This window comes from Dreissena polymorpha, chromosome 13 (genome assembly GCF_020536995.1).
Source record: "Dreissena polymorpha isolate Duluth1 chromosome 13, UMN_Dpol_1.0, whole genome shotgun sequence".
In the NCBI taxonomy this organism is placed as follows: domain Eukaryota; kingdom Metazoa; phylum Mollusca; class Bivalvia; order Myida; family Dreissenidae; genus Dreissena; species Dreissena polymorpha.
Window position 1 is genome coordinate 27,506,970 of NC_068367.1, and position 19,654 is coordinate 27,526,623.

At 34.2% G+C, this 19,654-nt stretch overlaps 1 protein-coding gene across 6 annotated transcripts in view; it reads left to right on the top strand.

Annotated features, from left to right (window-relative positions):
• The window catches only part of LOC127855507 (uncharacterized), a 38,622-nt gene extending 19,174 nt beyond the window's left edge, over positions 1-19,448 (top strand). For 4 of the 6 annotated variants that reach the window (XM_052391160.1, XM_052391159.1, XM_052391162.1 and 1 more), the window contains 7 exons: positions 654-733; positions 2,033-2,105; positions 2,779-2,937; positions 9,167-9,325; positions 9,804-9,950; positions 12,222-13,456; positions 14,150-19,448. In XM_052391160.1, coding sequence (XP_052247120.1) covers positions 654-733; positions 2,033-2,105; positions 2,779-2,937; positions 9,167-9,325; positions 9,804-9,950; positions 12,222-13,456; positions 14,150-14,266 — 1,970 coding nt within the window. In that variant the 3' untranslated portion in view covers positions 14,267-19,448. Of the gene's footprint in view, positions 1-653; positions 734-2,032; positions 2,153-2,778; positions 2,938-9,166; positions 9,326-9,803; positions 9,951-12,221; positions 13,457-14,149 lie in introns of all 6 variants that reach the window. The other 2 variants (XM_052391163.1, XM_052391164.1) reach the window with 2 other exon arrangements.
• The last annotated feature ends 206 nt before the right edge of the window (positions 19,449-19,654 follow it).

A 19,654-nucleotide genomic window follows, 5' to 3' on the forward strand; every position in this document is an offset into this window, starting at 1 on the left:
TACAGATAAACAAAAACAAATACACGAAAGCATTTTAAACATTTTATTTGTAACAATCAATCTCAACTTCAAACAATCATTTAAACAACAAAAATGTGATAATCGCCTCACATTAATTCATTAAGTAATTTATTTATCCGACAACGGTGAAGCGGGTATTCTCTACGTCTTTGGCTTTTGGAATCGCCGACTCGCACAAGTTAGCAGCAGTGTAATGGCGGACAGTCACGTGACTGACAATATGGCGGCGGTCAATTTATCGATTATGGAACGGTCTATATTGAAGATAGCAACTTAATATTTGGCATGCATGTGTATCTCATGGAGCTGCACATTTTGAGTGGTGAAAAGTCAAGGTCATCCATCAAGGTCAAAGGTCAAATATATGGCTTCAAAGCGGCGCAGTAGGGGACATTGTGTTTCTTGTTTATCCCAAGAATCACATGTATAAATTTTGATTCCCCATTTTTGTAAACAATATCGCAGAATACAGTTTAGGATCTCTGTGACATTATTTTCTGAATAAATTTGTCTATTCGTCTGAATTGCCTTTTATCATTTCTCAACTTTTCATGTTTATTCTCATTGAATAATACCATCAGTAACATTTTTCCCTTATAAAAGCTCCAAGTTTGTTTCCCTTAATGCTTCAGGCACACAGGACTGGGAGTCGGTGCGTTTCCGTGGTGATACTCCACAACATCTCGAGGGACACACCCTCGTCTCATGCAAGGTAAGGCGCTCATGAGTGACCTTTGTCAATCCTGCTGTTCAATGATGGGTGAGATACCCTTGGGAGACCAATGCCATTATAATGTGTTTTAAATGGATGATTTAATAACCACTTCACATCCAGGAGTTCCCCAGGCTCAAAATATTCTTCAGCCAAATGTACGGTAGGACACCTTAAGTCTTCACATTTTATCATTTTTATGGGGTTTTATGAAGAAAAAGTTATAGCCAAATGGAAATTAATTTAGCCAAATTCGCTACTTTGTAGCCATTTGCTAATTTGGTGAATGGCAGAGCAGGCTCTTACATCATGGACAGTTGATGTTTGAATCAATTGATTGGTGATATACCCTTGTGGGACCAACAATACCATTAGAATGATAGATTGTATTTGTGTTTTAAATGGATGGTAATACTACAACTTCACATCATGGACAGTTGATGTTTGAATCAATTGATGGGTGATATACTCTTGGCCGACCAAAAATACCATTAAAATGATAGTTTGTATTTGTGTTTTAAATGAATGGTAAAATTGCAACTTCACATCATATTCAGTTGATGTTTGAATCGATTGATGGATGATATACCCATGGGAGACCAACAATACCATTACAATGATAGATTGTATTTGTGTTTTAAATGGATGGTAATATTACAACTTCACATCATGGACAGTTGATGTTTGAATCGATTGATTGGTGATATACCCTTGGGAGACCAAAAATACCATTAGAATGATCGATTGTATTTGTATGTTAAATGGGTGGTAACATTACAACTTCACATCATAGTCAGTTGATGTTTGAATCAATTGATGGGTATATACCCTTGGGGGACCAGAAATACCATTATAAAGATTATTGTATTTGTGTTTTAAATGGATGGTAATATTACAACTTCTAATCATGGACAGTTGATGTTCGAAATTTGAATTGATAATTACAGTTATCTGTTATTGTGATGTTCTGAATAATTTAAAATTGAAAAGATTGCCAAAAAATATTGTTCATAAATATGTTAAAATAAATAAATTTATTTGGTTGTTTTTCACCAGAGACCCAATCCATTAACTCTTTCAGTGCTAAAACCGAATTTTGAAGGCCTTTGCAAACAATTTGGATCCAGATGAGACGCCACAGAATGTGGCGTCTCATGAGGATCCAAACTGCTATTCTGATAGTATTCTTTGAAAAAAAATCAAAGAAAATGCTAATTTTAGAAATTCAGTAGACAACATTTTAGCAGACAACAAATTTCCCAGCATGCAGAGGGTTTAACAATATCGCTGTTATTTCAGAAACTGATGATTTTGTTTGGTGGAGAATTTGGAGATTTCTTGACAAAGTCATCGCTATGGAGGATAAACCCAGGTATGAAGGTGTAGAAACACTGGCCTCGCTATGGAGGATAAACCCAGGTATGAAGGTGTAGAAACACTGGCCTCGCTATGGAGGATAAACCCAGGTATGAAGGTGTAGAAACACTGCATCGCTATGGAGGATAAACCCAGGTATGAAGGTGTAGAAACACTGGCCTCGCTATGGAGGATAAACCCAGGTATGAAGGTGTAGAAACACTGCATCGCTATGGAGGATAAACCCAGGTATGAAGGTGTAGAAACACTGGCCTCAATAAATGTTTGTCTTTTGCTGAGATATAAATCAGAAGGTGTTTTTAAGGAGTATTTTGCTTTTAAAATATGTACTGGACTCTGAGATTTTCTAAGAAATTATTTTGTTCAATTTACAGGAAGTACCAAAAAGGTGTTGTGCAAATGTGGTCAAACGTTTTATGTTCACATTAATTGATATGTCAAATCAACCTTGTGTTTGCATAATGTGCTTTATAAATACCAGACCTTACAAGAAATATATATCTGAACTTATTAACTATACACTAAAGACATTAACCTGTTTGATATCTTTAAAAAAAAAATTGGATTTTAAGACCAAAATTAAGCTTAAGAATAGATGTCGTTATGGGCCCAGTACAAATGTAGAATTTGAAGTAAGAAATCTAAAACTGGACCTATATTTGCTCTAGATCTTGGCTACATCCACAAGAGTGAAGTGGACCCAGGTGCCAGTTGGCCATGTATACGACGCTACCACTCAGCTGTGATCTATGAGGGGGCCATGTACGTGTATGGAGGATATGTGGACATGAAGGGGTCCAGCTCAGAGCTCTGGAAGTACAATATTGGTAGGACATTACTGGAAATACAATATTTGTAGGACATTACTGGAAATATAATATTGGTAGGACATTACTGGAAATACAATATTGGTAGGACATTACTGGAAATACAATACAGTCAGGTCGTCAGTTCCGGAAAGTCGCCAGTTCCGAAACAAATAACATTTCATTCAACATTGAAAAATAAGTCTTACCACTTATGATTGAACAAATTGTACAGCCATACACCTTTAATATTTGATGATTTTTTTCGCAACAAACCGGAAGAAAATAGACACATGTAAACAATCTGAATTGTCGAAACGCTCGCAGACATAATTTCGAATGGCGGCAAAATCCTGTCTTCGCGATCAGTCATCGGATATTAGAACACGTTTGCTTCTATAACGGATTGCCCATGGTAAGTGATCTTGGTATTGATTTGAAGGTAATTTATCAGGAAATAAGAAAACAATAAGATTTATACATTTTCAGTCAAACTATGAATTTAGAGTCTCGAAAATGACTCACTGCCTCAGGTGTCAGTTCCGAAACAGACATGAAGTAAACCAGGGGTAATCTCAAACGAATTTTTACCTGTCAAACATCGTTAAGTGATATTGTAAATTGTATTATTGGCCTTTACACTTGGCCTGGGATGAAATGCTATTATTTTTAATGCTTAATACTGCTTGAAAACAAGGTAATTATATTTGGTCCCAACCAGCATTTTTTATATTGCATTATTGAATAGGAAACATGATGTTGCTACTATTAAAACATGTGAGTAGAACTTACTAGAAGCAACAGGGGCTTAAAAAAGTTATGTAACCATTTATATATGAGCATCTTACTATTAATTACTTTATACTGTTTGAAAATATAATTCAAGTTTATCTTTTATTTTTTTATAATGCTTGAAGTTACATTGCAATTTTATTTTTAAACATATATAAATACATGTATCACATCCCATACAGGGTGACAACAACATAATGTTTATCCGAGAATGGTTATGTTAACCTAACCCAGTTTTATCAACCTGTATGGGTGTGATATTTATTTTATTATACTGAACACAGAAAACACAACAACTTAATAAGAGAAACACAATTGAAAATTGCTTGTTTATTCATTTACTAAGCACTCTGGCACATACATTTCTGAATGTACGGATGTTTAAAAGGAAGGTTGCTGGTATTAACTCATAGACAAAGAAAAACAATGTATTCCAATTTAAATAAATCTGATTATAAAAATTTAAAATTGTGTGATTTTATTTTGGTTTTTATTTAAAAAATATGCAAATGCCAGAAAGAAAAATGAAGTAAATGCATTATATTTATATATTCTCTTGATGCGGAAAACTAATGGTGCTATTTTCAGCTAAAAAATGGTGATAAAATAATGTCGCATGTGACTGTAATATGGGTAAATGGGAATTGACATGTGCTAGTCACGTGAGGTATAATTAAAATAGTAAGGCTTATATCATAATTCTTTCAGTATTGTGAAGGACGCAGACGTGCCCTGACAGGCAATGGGGGAAATGCAGCAGCCCAGACCTTTCATCCATGCATCTGTGATGTGTTTAGCTCTACCCATGTGAATTTATGAGTGTTGTACACTTGCCAAAGCTCTCCAGCAGTTGCTTATTTACCAACCTTTTCCTTATTTTATTTTAATTGGTTCCTAGTTGTTGTTTTTTTCTAGTTTTTACCAAAAGCTTGAATTCCTATTTGTCTAGAAATTGATTTAGTTATTGTTCATGGTCAGTTGACTTTTTCATATTTTGAATCGATATAGTTTGTGAGACTGGGTTCATCCCCTCTGAAAAAAGAACAACTAAGTATGGGTATATTTTAATAGAATATTTTAAATCCAGTATCTGGGGCAGCAGTCTATATATGTCGTGTTGTAGGAAAGTTAGCCCATGTTCCACTTATATTTTGTGGAATAAGTTTGCACAAAACATCACCTTAAATGTTATTATGTATATTTTGCTTATCCTTTAAAATGGATTTTCTTATTCAAGTGAGATTAAAACACCTTCATAAGCATATCATCTGGATAAAGTTTACATGAATATTTACTACAATTGAACCTTGACATGCATTGTGTGTTGTTGCTTCCTTATACATTCTCATTGTTTTGTGTGACAATACTGTATGGTATGCTATCAAGATTTGATTCATACAACGATAGGTTGTTTTCATTTATTTTACTGTCATTTCAGTATCAGAAAATGCTGTTATACACGCATTAACACTACATAGATATATGTATTTATTTTTTATCACTGCCTTTTGCATTAAAATGTACCATCCCTGTCGGAGCAGAGCAGGACTGTTCAATTATTGGATACTCCTTGAGAAAACTGGTCATTGTTATTTGCATTAACTGTTATCTTGAATTGTCATGTGCAACCTACACAGGTTGAAATCGCGCATTATTTTCTGGATTCATGTAATTGTTTGTTTAGAATCTCTAATTTGTGCTCTGAGAAATGAAACTTTCCTCTCATAAAGCTTGTGTTGTCTCCAGTGGGCAAAGGCTAATCTAAGATACCATGGGGCATCATAAGATTGTATATTATAGTATATTTTATGCAAGTGCAAGTGTGTGATCTCAGGTAGGGCCCATTTTATTTCATTTGATCTATTCCTTCTTCTTGTTTTCTATGTTGTTGCTTGGAAACAGTATACTGTATATTGTAGTTAATATGTATGTCATATGCAGGTGCCCTTAATTGTGTGATCTCAGGTAGAGGTCCATTTAATTTTGTTTTGTTATTTTTTACTTTTTGCTTTCTTTATTGTTATAGTTTTTACAAATATCTGTAATCAAAAGCTAGTCTGGTTATATTGTTATGAACGTTAAATAAACTATTTTGACAGTTCGAGTTTGTTTTGAGACGATCCCTAGTCATAAAGTGCACCTTCTGTCACGTGATTCGCTATTGGAGAATATTAACCGGAAATGGAGAAAGGTTTCGGTTTAGAAATAACATAAACACTCATTAATATTTAGAACCAAATTCAAAATCAAGGTAAGCGAAGCATAGAGGTTAAAATTATATGTAATACGCCCTTTATCCGAAATTAAAATCGATCGCCGTTTTAAAATATACATGGGTAGATTCGATAGTGATTCGGAACTGACGACCTCACTGTATAGGTAAGATATTACTGGAAATACAATACTGGTAGAACATTACTGGAAATTCAATATTGGTAGGACATAACTGAAAATACAATATTGGTAGGACATTACTGAAAATACAATACTGTTAGAACATTACTGGAAATACAATATTGGTGGAACATAACTGAAAATACAATATAGGTAAGATATTACTGGAAATACAATACTGGTAGAACATAAATGAAAATACAATATTGGTAGGACATAACTGGAAATACAATATTGGTAGAACATTACTGTCAATACAATATTTGTAGGACATAACTGAAAATACAATATTGGTAGGACATTACTGGAAATACAATATTGGTAGGACATTACTGGAAATACAATATAGGTAGGACATTACTTGAAATACAATATAGGTAGGACATTACTGGAAATACAATATAGGTAGGACATAGGAAGAAATCATGGAGACGCGTTCTGCGAAAACTGGGTTTAATGCATGTATGTAAATTATCATCCCAGATTAACCTGTGCAGTCTGCTCTGGCTAATAAGGGAAGACAATTTCATCTCTGATAAACTTATTTATGTAAATGAAGTCTATTCTAATAGAAAATCATGTAAACGTGGAATCCCTGCTTGGCCTGTGCAGACAGGACAGACTTGTATAGCCATTTTCCACTTAGAAGCAAAGTGTGCAAAAGTGCAAACAGCATTAAACCAGAACAGCCTGTACGTAACTCGCAGTCTGTTAAGGTTTTATACTGTTTGCTTCTCATCAGTATCTTTGTCTTTAAAATTTGAATTTTGTGTGAAAGGTCTTTAATTAAATTAAACTTTCTAAGGGACTACACATGCGTCAAAATATGTATCTAAGTGGTAGAGGATTAGGGATGATACTTCATGACCATGCACTAAACACCGTTTTCCCACAGACCAGCTCAATTTTATTTTCTGCTGTGATTTTATTAACATAAATATTTGTAATGTCTAAAACAGAACTTTTATGTTATTAATCAATGAATGATGTAATAGAGTGTTTGAAGGCTGTAATTGAGATGACCAAAGCTCAGGTGCCTTAGGGGAAATAGAGGGAATTGAAAAGTAACTATCTCAATCTTTGGATTTCATTTTTACATGTATTTGAAATTAAGCGCAGATACAGTGTTTCACAGATTTCACTAAGGAGCTTTTTGAATATGATTTGAATTTAAACCTCAGGTACATGTAAAGTTTAAATTGCACTAAGGAAGTATATGACACTTTCCGCTTAAACTTGATTTTTGTTAACAAGAGACTTTTTTTAAAAGAAAAATATCATAATAGCGGAAAGTGTTGTCCCTGATTAACCTGTGCAGACTGCACAGGCTAATCTGGGATGACACTTTATGCAAATCATGTTCGGTAGTAGACCCCAATTAAATAAATGTCAATCTAAAGAAATATATATTGCTGGTGACATCGTTAAAGCAGAAAAATGCATACGGTATTTGGGTGCATATTTAGACGAAACACTAAATTTTAAAGAACACATCAAAATTAAGTGCCGTACAGCCATGTACAACTACCTTAAAATCAAAAACATAAGGAAATACTTAACAAAAGAAGCAACAGAAATACTCGTTTTGTCTTTGGTAATATTCCATCTGGATTATTGTAATCTCATCTTGTATGGAACAGCTCAATGCGAAATAAACAAAATGCAACGTATCCAAAACATGTGTGCCAAATTGGTACTCGGCCGACAGAAATATGACAGTTCAAAAGATGCCTTGTATGAACTACACTGGCTACCAGTAAAGGCTAGGATAACATTCAAATTACTGAACTTCATGTATAATTGTTCTGTTGGTAACGCGCCAAAATACCTTACAGAACTTTTAAAAGAAAAAGTACCAGCACGTGACCTACGATCTACCGTCTCGTGTGACGGATGTTATGATGTGAAACGCACAAAGAGAAAAACTTTCATGGACAGGAGTTTCGGAGTTGTTGGTCCGAAACTGTGGAATGACCTTCCATCAAGCATCCGGACTTCTGCATCAATAAACATTTTCAAAAGGAATTTGAAAACATTTCTCTTCAGAGACTTTTACACCCTATTTTAATTTGAATACCTTTAAAAAAAATAAAAAAAAATAATCGAGACTCAGTTGTGCAGGCATATTTGTCACTAGGACTCATAGGACCAAGCAATTAAAGAATTGTGCGGGCTTCTTTGCTCGAAAAGGATATTTATTGTACAAGTGACTGGTAATCAAAAATCATTAGGGCTTCTTTGCTCAATGATTGAATTACATAAACCAGCTGTCGTTTAGTCATTCTTAGGCCTTCTAGTTGTGTCTTATAGTCACACTGTAATTTTAACCATCAAGTTGTGTCTTGTAGTCACACTTGGTCAGCCTATTTGTGACTTGTAGTCACGATAGTTCAAATAAGGTTAAAACCCAAAAGAAGTGTCCTTAAGTATGACAGGTAGCTGCGGGATCTGACAGCCAGAGTGCAGAAATATCCTTTTACGTATCCTTTTAGTTAATGAAAAACACTGTCTTTATGTTGCCAAATATTTGCTCATATTATCATTATAATTATTGTCTTAACGCTAGTTATATCAATTTATTACATAATATTTTACTTTTCCTGTGTTTTAATAGTGTAGCCGGTATTGTTTTATTGCTTAAGTTCCTTACAGCATTATTATTTATATCACACATTTTTAGATCATTAATCCTTTAATTAATGCTGCATAATATTATCAATACCTCTTATTTTTTTATCAATTTATGTACATATACATGTTTTGTACAACGCCATTGAATATAATTATATAAATAGGCGTTTCATCAAATTAGCAAGTTTCAAGTTACGCAAATGAATTAACCCCCCCCCCCCTTTCATGGAGCACGGTTCATATATGAGCTGTGCTGTGGAAATATGGGACTGCACAGGCTTATCAGGGACGACACTTTCGGCCAAAACTGGATTCTTGCTTAGCAGAGACTTCCTATAAAAGAACAATAGCATACAAGGCATCCCAGTCTGCATAGACTGAGCTTGGACGACACTTTGCACACATGCATTACGCTCCGTTTTCTTTACTTCAGATGATGAGGATTGGGATCTAGTCACTCCCCAGGGGATGTCACGTGACCTTCCGGGGGGTCGTCATGGACACAGTGCCGTCGTGTACAACAGACGTATGGTTATATACGGGGGAAACAATGACCTCATGGCAAAACAAGAGCTCTGGTCTTATAGCTTTGGTGAGATCATTTAATACCAGTGTCAACAAGTTGGAGTACTTACTAATTTACCACATAGCTATTTGTGTGTGTTTAAATATCAAAATATTTAATAAAATTGCTTAATTGTTCAACAATCATTTTGCTCTCTTTTTTCATATGTTTTATTATTTTTTCATCATAAATAAATTTTCATTCCACCATGTTACCAATATGTTTTTGTTCTAAACTCATTATCGTTGTGCAAAGAACATGTGTCAATAAACAACAGCCAGTCAAATAAGAATATAAAATAGATAATTTATTCATGTTCGTAATATTTAATATTTAAAGTGTCTAGCCCTGGTTAAAACCATACTTTGAAAATAACATAAAGGTTTATGGTAATTTTTTTTTAACATTTAGATTTTTATTGACATGAAAAAACATTAATGGCAACTTCTTTGTAAATGATTCTGTCCAAAACTGAAATCTTATTTTCAATCTCCTCATTATTTAGGTGTCAACTGCTGGATTCGTTTGAAGACCAAGTTCTCACCCCCTGCACTGTCTGGTCACACTGCTGTGGTTGCAGGGAACCGCATGTTCTTGTATGGTGGCGAATGTAACAGGGCGCCTGTCAGTCAACTCTGGTACTATTGCTTCAGTAAGTGGGTCCTTATCAACAATACCAGGGTTTAGATCTTATCCTCTTATCTACATTGATCTGTAGCCATATATAATCAGGACTTTTTTCAACAAAGACTTGTAGAAAAACATATATTTCCACTTTTAACAATTTTTTTAGTAATGGTGTGTTCTTTTTTTCGGAGTATCTGTGCACACTGCCAATGAAATCTTATTTGGTAAACATGTGCTGAAGAAGGATTTGATTATTTATATTTTTTAATGGGTTTTATATACGTTTATTTTATGCTTTCTGGTGGTTGATAGAGAAATATCAGTGAATTAAAACTGATAAATCCGTTTCAAACAGTGAAAAATAACAGCGAAAATTATTGATAATTTTCACTGTTTTACTGTGAAATGATGTCATTTTTTAGGAAATGACGTCATTATTCCAGCAAAATACTCCAGTTAAACTCTTTTACAATGTAAATAAATGGTGAAACAAGAGATGTGTTCGTCAGAAACACAATGCTCCCTACTGCTCTGCTTTGAAATAAAATTTCTATCATTTGGCAGGTATATGAATCATCTCCCTTTAAAGCTTATTACTTCCCTTGGATTTTGTCCAATCCAACCAGGGGGGGGGGTCTGTAGACAGTCAAAAATGAACAAGTGAGACATTACTGACAACCAAGGCCTGTGGTTTATCAAAGAGATCATAGCCAGAGTTCATCATGTATCTATGGACTCTGTCACTCAAGTCCACAGGTATGTAATGAACCCTACCATTCACAAATTAGTGCAGAAAAGAAATGATAATTATATCATTAAAAAAAAACTTTGACAAATCAATAATTTGATTTTGATTTGAGACAGACAGACTTACAGACAGACTTACAGACAGACAGTGTGAAAACTATTTACCCCCTTTTCTTCGAAAGGGGGCATAAAAAGCATAAAATAAAAAGAACGTTTGTTTGATGCAGTGGAATATAGATTTTTATTCACTTATGATCATAAAAAATATATATTTAAAAACGTTAATTTTTATAATCACTCTTGAATCAAAATCGATATTCCACCGAATCCAACAAATATCCTCTATGCAATGTATGATAAATTTAAATATGAAAGTTTACCTATTGTTGATTAAGAACATGTGGTTCTTGCTTTTTTGGTTCACACCTACCATTCCCACCTCTCAGCCTATACATTTTCTTTGGGCCAGTCAAGGTTAAAGCCATAAAAGTGGCCAAAGGTACATGTCCAAATCATATGCACTAACAGAAATACGATGCTGTATTTAATGCTATATTCAAGGTACTTAAATAATGTTTTAAAATGGGAAATTTCTGAAAATAAGATAACTACATGTAACTCCAATATATCACGGTCCGTTATATCGCGTTGTCCAATATATCGCGAATCGGCTATGGCTCCCAAAAATCTGACGAGCATAATCCCCAAATAAAATGTTTTAATCTGAGAATTTGATGAAATAAAATCCGTTTCAAGCTAGTATTTTTCCTTTTTTTCACCAATTTTAATCCAACATTCATAATCCAGTTTTGACCAGATTGTTTGTTTACATTGTACATCACTTTAAAACCGATGTACTGCGATAAACAATAGCTCCTCTTGTCAAACAACACAGGTCATTTCGGGTGTTACCATTCTGTATTGAATTTGCTTTGAACTGCCGAAACGCACCAGTGCACACATGAAGGTGTACACAATTATAACTGTAAATGTCACAAGTCGATACTGACCTATCTCAATAATCTGTGTGCGTTAGATACAGTGTAAACTACTTGCTTTTAATTTAGAGGTAAAGATCCCTCAGTTTGTCAAAATGCACTACTATTAAAACCCATGCTTTTTATGAGAATGAATGAGGTCATTTTGTACATGGGTCTAATTTGTGCATGCTTTTTTGAACAATACAACTTGGCAATGTTTTTCAGATTACAAATTTAATTATATGCATTTGAAAATACTCACAAGGAATAATGTTTTGTGTTCTACCAATGAATAACATATGGATATAACACATAATTGATTAAGGTAGGTAAATAGCGTGTTTTGAGATTGCATAACGATGCTAATGCATACATATACATGCATACATAACCTTACAATTTATATCGCGCGCTGGATATATCACGGTGGCGATGTTTGGACCCCTTCAACCGCGATATATTGGAGTTGCAGTGTATCTACAAAAAAAACACTATGTATTGGATTTTAGTATCATTTCATGTTCTTATTAAATTCAATTTCAATTTTATTCTGGCACTTTGTGTTATAGGAACAGATCTCTGGACACAAATTACCCTGGGCAGCAGTAGTCCGGACCGTATGTACCACAGTGCAGTGTTGATATCACCCGCTAGTCAGTCCAGTCAAGTGAAGGCATCCTCTATGCCATATCTGCAGAAGAAAATCTCCAAAATGCATCTGGACAGACCTAGATCGAGCCATGGAGATAGGTCAAAGTCATCTGTGTCCTTAAGAGACTTGAATGGGGGTGAGTCTGGGTCACAAAAGAGATTTGATGTTGAACATCATACTCCTCATGGATGTTTGAAAAGACCTCAGTTTTTAAACGTCAATTCTGAAAATGATAAAAGTTTTAGAGAATTACCCTCACCATCGGAAAACGTGGCTGATAAATCACCAATGTGTCCTAAAAAGATGGACCTAAACTACAATGCTATAGATGTGTTAGATCAAAATACTGTGGACTGTGGGATAGATAATCCTGCAATATCTGAAAGCACCAAACAATTGATCCTTGAAAGCCAGAGCAGTGGTCTAAGTACCATGGACACAGCTGGACCAACGGTAGACACCAGGAGCTCTGTCTACACTCGCTCGCTGAGTTACACAACAGAGCTGGAGCGTTCACACATCACCATGTCTCAACATCAAAGCAAGCATATCGCTTATGACAAAGCATTGGCAGGATTTCGTCGAAGCCTATGTGAGTTTGAGAATACTTCTAGTGGTGGCAAGAAATTTCGACTTGATCCTGATCTAGTGTTGGAAGACATTGAACATCTGGACTGTTTCCCAGATGACATTCAAATCCTGTATCCGAGCTCCAGGCAATGTCTGAAGATGTCACAGCAGGACGAGGACTCCATAGAGACCATTGAACTTGAATATTGGGCAGAAAGGGCGCGCAGTCATTCCTTTGGGAGTTTCAATAGTGGAAAAAAAATCAGCGAAAAAAATGATCAGGTCTTTTTCAGGAAAGACCATGAACAAGTGCTATTTTTAAGTAGAAGTAATGACGAAATATTAGAGAAAGGTGATGATATTAAGAATAGAAAAAACATGGCAAATATGTCACGTGATACAATTGCTGATCGACATAAATATAAATTATCAGGGAAGGCAACTGCAGAACCTCATGATGGGATGAAAGCATGTGATTCAAAGGAGACATGTTTTTCTGAGCAGAAATCCAGTGTACAGGTGGAGATGACTGAAAGAATGATCCTGAAGAATCAGCAGAGAAATAAGACGAACAAGTCCAAGGTATGGTAACTAAAAAGTGATAATAGAGCAAAAAAGATTATTTTATACTGTCTATTTCTTTATGGCAATCCAGTTTGCATTTTGAATAAATATGTCAAAGCAATTTTAATATGGAATGCAAAATAGTTCTACGTTTTTTCACAACATTTTACAATGCTAAAAGCAATTATTTTAACCTTATTAATTTTATGTACAAAATATTATATTCAAGTGACTGAAATTGATAAAACTCAAGAAATGAGGCATTAACTAAGGAGTTATTTGTTTAAAATAAACAAATAAAATATTGTTAGAAACGAAATTTTGGGTGCAAAACTTGCAGAATGATTATCTGCAAGTGCAGCAGTATATTTTGTCATGGTTTTACAATATTGTTATATTTAGGAGTTATTTCTATTTGCTTCAAATTACATTTGAGAAATTGTGTGCACAATATTTATATTTTACATGCAATTTTCGTTAAATGTTTTTAGAATAATTATCTCAAAGTGCTACACTGCATATTGTTAAGGAAAAACCATGCGGTTATTTCGTAAGGAGTTATTGTCATTGTCTTTTGTTCAAATCATACAAGGACATGCCTTCTTATTGCATTTTTTTAAATATCAATCACAAATTCTTACTGTACCCTTTGACACAAATGCTACGGTGGCAAGGGATACACTGTCTTAAAGCTTCTTGTTCTCTTTCAAGCAGTCTGGTCTACCTGAGTCACCATACATTCTGATCCTGGGTGGGAAAGACAACACAACTGTGAACTTCGGTCTCAAGCCCCTTCCCATGTGGAAACTTACTGTGACTCCACTTTGAAAATAAACCGTAGATGATGCCACTGTGACAACTGCAAGTGACAAACAATTCCAAAGTGCAGTGTGATAAATTTTTCAAAAATGTGATGATGCCTATTCAACAATTTAAAGAATAAGGAAATGACATGTGTAAACCATTGGATAAACAAGCTGCATTGATAGGGCTGGAAAAAACTAGTAACCCTTATTAACTGTATTATTCTGTAAGATTTTGATTAAAAATCTTACAGAAAAAGTGGCGACAACTTTTTTTGGGCCAGTGGAACCCCTGATTAATGATTGTTTTCTTGTAGAAAATTTGTATTCCTGTTCAGGAATGTATTTTTTGTTTATTATTATTAAATTATTTAGTTAAGATATTATTAAATTATATATATTCATTTGATCTTTGACATGATTTAATTATGAATACATAACCAAATAAGATTTTTATTGGCAATAAGTGATTCTTTGATCTTTGGATTTCTTGTGTTATACAATTAGATTATTTAACAACATAATGCTCAATAGGTTGATATATATTTGCACTTATGTACAGCTGACACACCATATTTGACAAGCCATTTGTCAGTCAAGGGAAGTGGTCAAAGTGGTTGCCTGTAGGCAGGTGGCTTCTGTAATTAGGTTACCACTTTTTAGACGGTTGATCAGCTGTTATCAAGTGTGAGTATGCCCATAACCCTTTACCACATAGATACGTATTTTCACGCATTTGTAGTCCCTTTAATAAATGTAATTTAAGACCTTCTTACTAGATTCAAGTTTTAAATGATTCATTTTCAATCCTTAGATACTGTTGAGTTACTCGCAGGCTGTTCAGGTTTTATGCTGTTTGCACATAGCAATTTTCACGTTACTTCTGAGTGGGAAAGGGTTAAATCTTTTATGAGACTATTCACTCTTGATATTGCATGGACAAATGATTTGTGCCAAAAATTATGATATTTTCTTGTACATTTCTTATTTTCTTATGCTTTTTAAGTTTCTTTGACATTTTGTTCAAGCAAATATTTACATTGACATCATGTAAATATTTAATATTTACATTTGTGTATGAGCTATTGATCAAACAGTGTTGGACAAGTGATGTAAAGTTCAAACATTTGTATGTTTATTTATTTTCAATGTGAAATCCATTTACTTTGTGCTTGTAACAAAATGACTTGAAATCTAGCAATCCAAGTACCTTACGGTCTTATCTGTCATTACCATTCACTACATTGTTGATAACTTTTATTGCTTGCAGTTACCTGACACTGCATGTTGCATCACCTTAATTTGAGCATAACAAATTATGTGGTTTTCAAATTTCTCAACGTTTGAAATATCTAACAATGAACACAATGAAATGTTTAATGACCAATGAAGAGCGAACCTCATGCAGTGCAGTGCATTGTTGGAAGTCATTTTACTGTATTCATTAGTGTCCTCTACCGGTTTCACCGGAGGGGACTAATGGTTTGCGCTCTGTGCGTCTGTGAGTCTGTCTGTCTGTCTGTCACACTTTTCTGGATCCTGCGATTACTTTAAAAGTTCTTCATATTTTTTTATTAAACTTAAAACATGGATAGATGGCAATATGGACATTATGCATGTCATTTCATTTTTTTCCTACATCAAAAATTCTGGTTGCTATGGCAACAAATATATTTTTAAAAATCTGACAATGGTGGAATTTCTGACAATGGTGGAGACGGTAGGGGACATATATTGCTTGGCAATAGGCTTGTTAATCCTATATTACTTTTTACGCCCCCAAAGGAGGCCAAATAGTGATTGGACTGTCCGTCTGTCTGTCCGTCCGTCTGTCCGTCACACTTTGCGTTTAGGTTTCGAAAAATGCTCATAACTTCGATGTCGCTTCAGAAAGCAATTTCATATTTGGCATGCATGTGTATGGACGATGCCTTTCCATACGCACACAAATTTTGACTCCTGTGACCTTGACTATGATCTTAGGGTCCGTTTAGGTTTCGAAAAAACCTCATAACTTCTGTCAAGCGTTTATAGGGGGCAAAAGTCATCCTATGGTGACAGCTCTTGTTTTTAAATGTTCATACTTTATATACACATATAGATATATGATTTTAAAGGTGAAACAATACCCAGTATTTTTTGCATATCAGTAATTCAATATAAATATTGGAATGTTTTCACAAGAATAGATCTAGTTTCAATGAAAAATGGTTCTGATATGAAATCTAGTGAAAGTCATTACATGAGTATTTAATTATTTATCTTTCTTATTTATACTTGTTTATATTTCTTTGTGCATGTAGTTGTTTGTTTGCTCAGGAAATTGTTATTTAGAACACTAAGATTATATAGTATAAATTATTATATTTAGCTCAAGTTTCTAGCAGCTAACATGGATATTCTCTCATCAAACATTTAAATGGTATTGCCTTACTGTCATAGCAAATTCAATGTTTTTTTTATCTGTTTAGCATTGTTTTTTACCCTGGTATTTCTTTAATACAGATGCCTTTTATATTTTATTCTAGTTTTATTGTATTGACATTTTTATATATCAAGTGTATGCTTTGTGCATGTAGTTTATTTTTCTCACCGTGTTGTATATGCTTTATGAAAGTATAAACATGTACCTTCATTCTTTATTAAAATTTCGGTTTACTCTTTGTACATGCTTTAAGACAGATCGGCTATTTACCACCACATATCTGTTTGAGTAAGACTTATGTTGGCTCTTTAAAAGGGGCCTTTTCACGTTTTGGTACATGCACACAATTTAAAAAAGTTGTTTCAGATTCGCAAATTTTCGTTTTAGTTATGATATTTTTGAGGCAATAGTAATACTGACCATTTACCATGCTCTAAAAAATCCATTATATGCATCTTTTAATGATTTGAAATCCTGAAAATTATAAAGTGTTGCAACGCGAAACGATTAAATAATTTGGAAAGTTCTGTTGTTGTCTTTATATTTTGGGAAACTACGAGGATTTCTTATATCATTAAAAAAATACATCCGCTCATAGCATGGATGGTCGAGTGGTCTAAGCGGGAGACTTTTTACTCCAGGACTCCAGGGGTGAGTGGTTCGAGCCCAGTTGAGGGTTACTTTTTTTAATAGTATTCTTCTTTTTTTACTGGAGATCTTTAGGTTCAATGTTTAAATTTATCAATATAAAGCATTTAATGACAAGCTTCAATACATGCCAAAATCTGTGAAAAGGCCGCTTTTATATGCTATATGACAGAATAACTATTGATCTTCACATGTCTGTTTTAGTAAGACTTATTTGGACCATTACACTGTTACATCTAGGTGAAGCTATGACTGTTTAAAATTAAAAAATAATTAAAATGTGTTCTTATGGCCCTACAACTGTCATAACATTCCTTCCTGCATTTTTTTTTGTGAACTCTATGACTTGGTTTGTTGTTTCTATATCGTTTTATTGTCAGGTGTTTTGCAACCTATTGATGAAGAAGCACAGATTTGTTAATTTTACTCACGCACACTGTTTTAAGTTTTTATTATGTTGCAGTATTTGTATTGTTTTATATAGTTGCTTGTACAATTTTATTTTAATTTAGCCATATTTAAGTTAAGCATTATAATACCGAGTTGCTATTAAAAAGGGCCAAGCTTTATGATAACAATACCCAAGTATAAAGCATAAGTATATTCTTGAATATCCATACAAAACTTCACAAGTAAACCATGACTATATTCAAATATAATCACTTTGTAAAGTTTTCAGATAATATGAACATACCTGTGTACATTTCAGTCCTTTTAAACACATACTGGTTTGTAACCCTTGTTATTTGACTTGATTGTTTGTGTTATCAAATTATATTTCGTTAAGTTATTTATATTTACACATTGTGATATTTTTGAGAGTTATCAATTTATTATAGTTAATATGTTTCATAAAAATAAACAAGAGGTCCTGAAAGCCCAAAGTCGCTCACCTGAGATAATAAGAAATGACCTGTTCTTTGCAGCCCAAGATATCAATGGAACAAATGTTCTAACCAAGTATCATGAAGAATGAACAACAAATGGCCCCTTGGCGGCCATGTTTCTTTAACAGACCTGAACCATTTTTTTACTCTTCCAATATATGTCCAAATTTCATGAAGATTGGGGGGAAAAATAGTGTCTTCTAGACTGCTCATATGTTGTCACTATATACATATAAAGAAAACTGCCCCACTCCCTGGCGGCCATGTTTTTTCAATGATCACGACCATTTTCAAACTCGTCAGAGACATCCACATAACTAATGTTTTGACAAAATTTCATGATGATTAGGAAAAACATGTGACTTCTAGAGTGTTCACAAGCTTTTTTACTATATAAATATAAGGAAAAAGACCCCCCTGGCGGCCATGTTTTTTTACCGATCCAAACCAGTAATCGAACTCAACTGTTTAATCCAGGTGTGGTAGTGCAGTCTCCTTCGCTTACCAAATGAACCGGTCACAGGACGGTTACAAGTTATGTAACTTTGTAAGCACTTACACAGTTAATGTCACATAATATTGACATAATAAAACCAAACTTTACTACACAGGAAACCAATATTCTGACCAAATTTCATGAAGATTGAGCAAACTAGAAAGTTAACAAGATTTTACTATAGCCATATTTAGCCATATAAGGAAAAATGCCCCGCCCCTTGGCAGCCATGTTTTTCAAGCCAAGGCTACCATTGTTGAACTCATCCAAGATATCATTGGGACAAATCATCTGAGCAAGTTTCATGAAGATTGGAAAATAAATGTGGCCTCTAGAGTGTTAACAAGGTTTTACTATAGCCATATAAAGAAAAATGCCCCGCCCCCTGGCGGCCATGTTTTTCAACCAACGGACATCATTTTCAAACTCGTTCAAGATATTATTGAGATGAATCTTCTGACCAAGTTTTATGAGGATCGGACAATAAATGTGGCCTCTAGAGTGTTAACAAGATTTTGCTATAGCCATATAAGGAAAAATGCCCTGCCCCTTGGCAGCCATGTTTTTCAAGCAAACGTAACCATTTTCGAACTCATCCAATATTTCATTGAAACCAATCTTCTGACCAAATTTCATGAAGATTGGACAATAAATGTGGCCTCTAGAGAGTGAACAAGGCAAATGTTGAGGTCGCACAACGGACAACGTACGACGGTCAAAAGGCGATCACAAAAGCTCACCATGAGCACGTTGTGCTCAGGTGAGCTAAAAGGAATAATAAATTTCCATTTATTGCCTCTACATTGAGTTCACTTTTTTATGCCCAAATGGAAAGCATATACAAAATACACTATTATCGGTGTGTGAAGATTTAGTTCTTGCTCTGTTAATTTGTTGTACTGTTTTAGATTAAATACAATCTCAGACTGATATCTGCTAAACTAGACAATGTGTTAA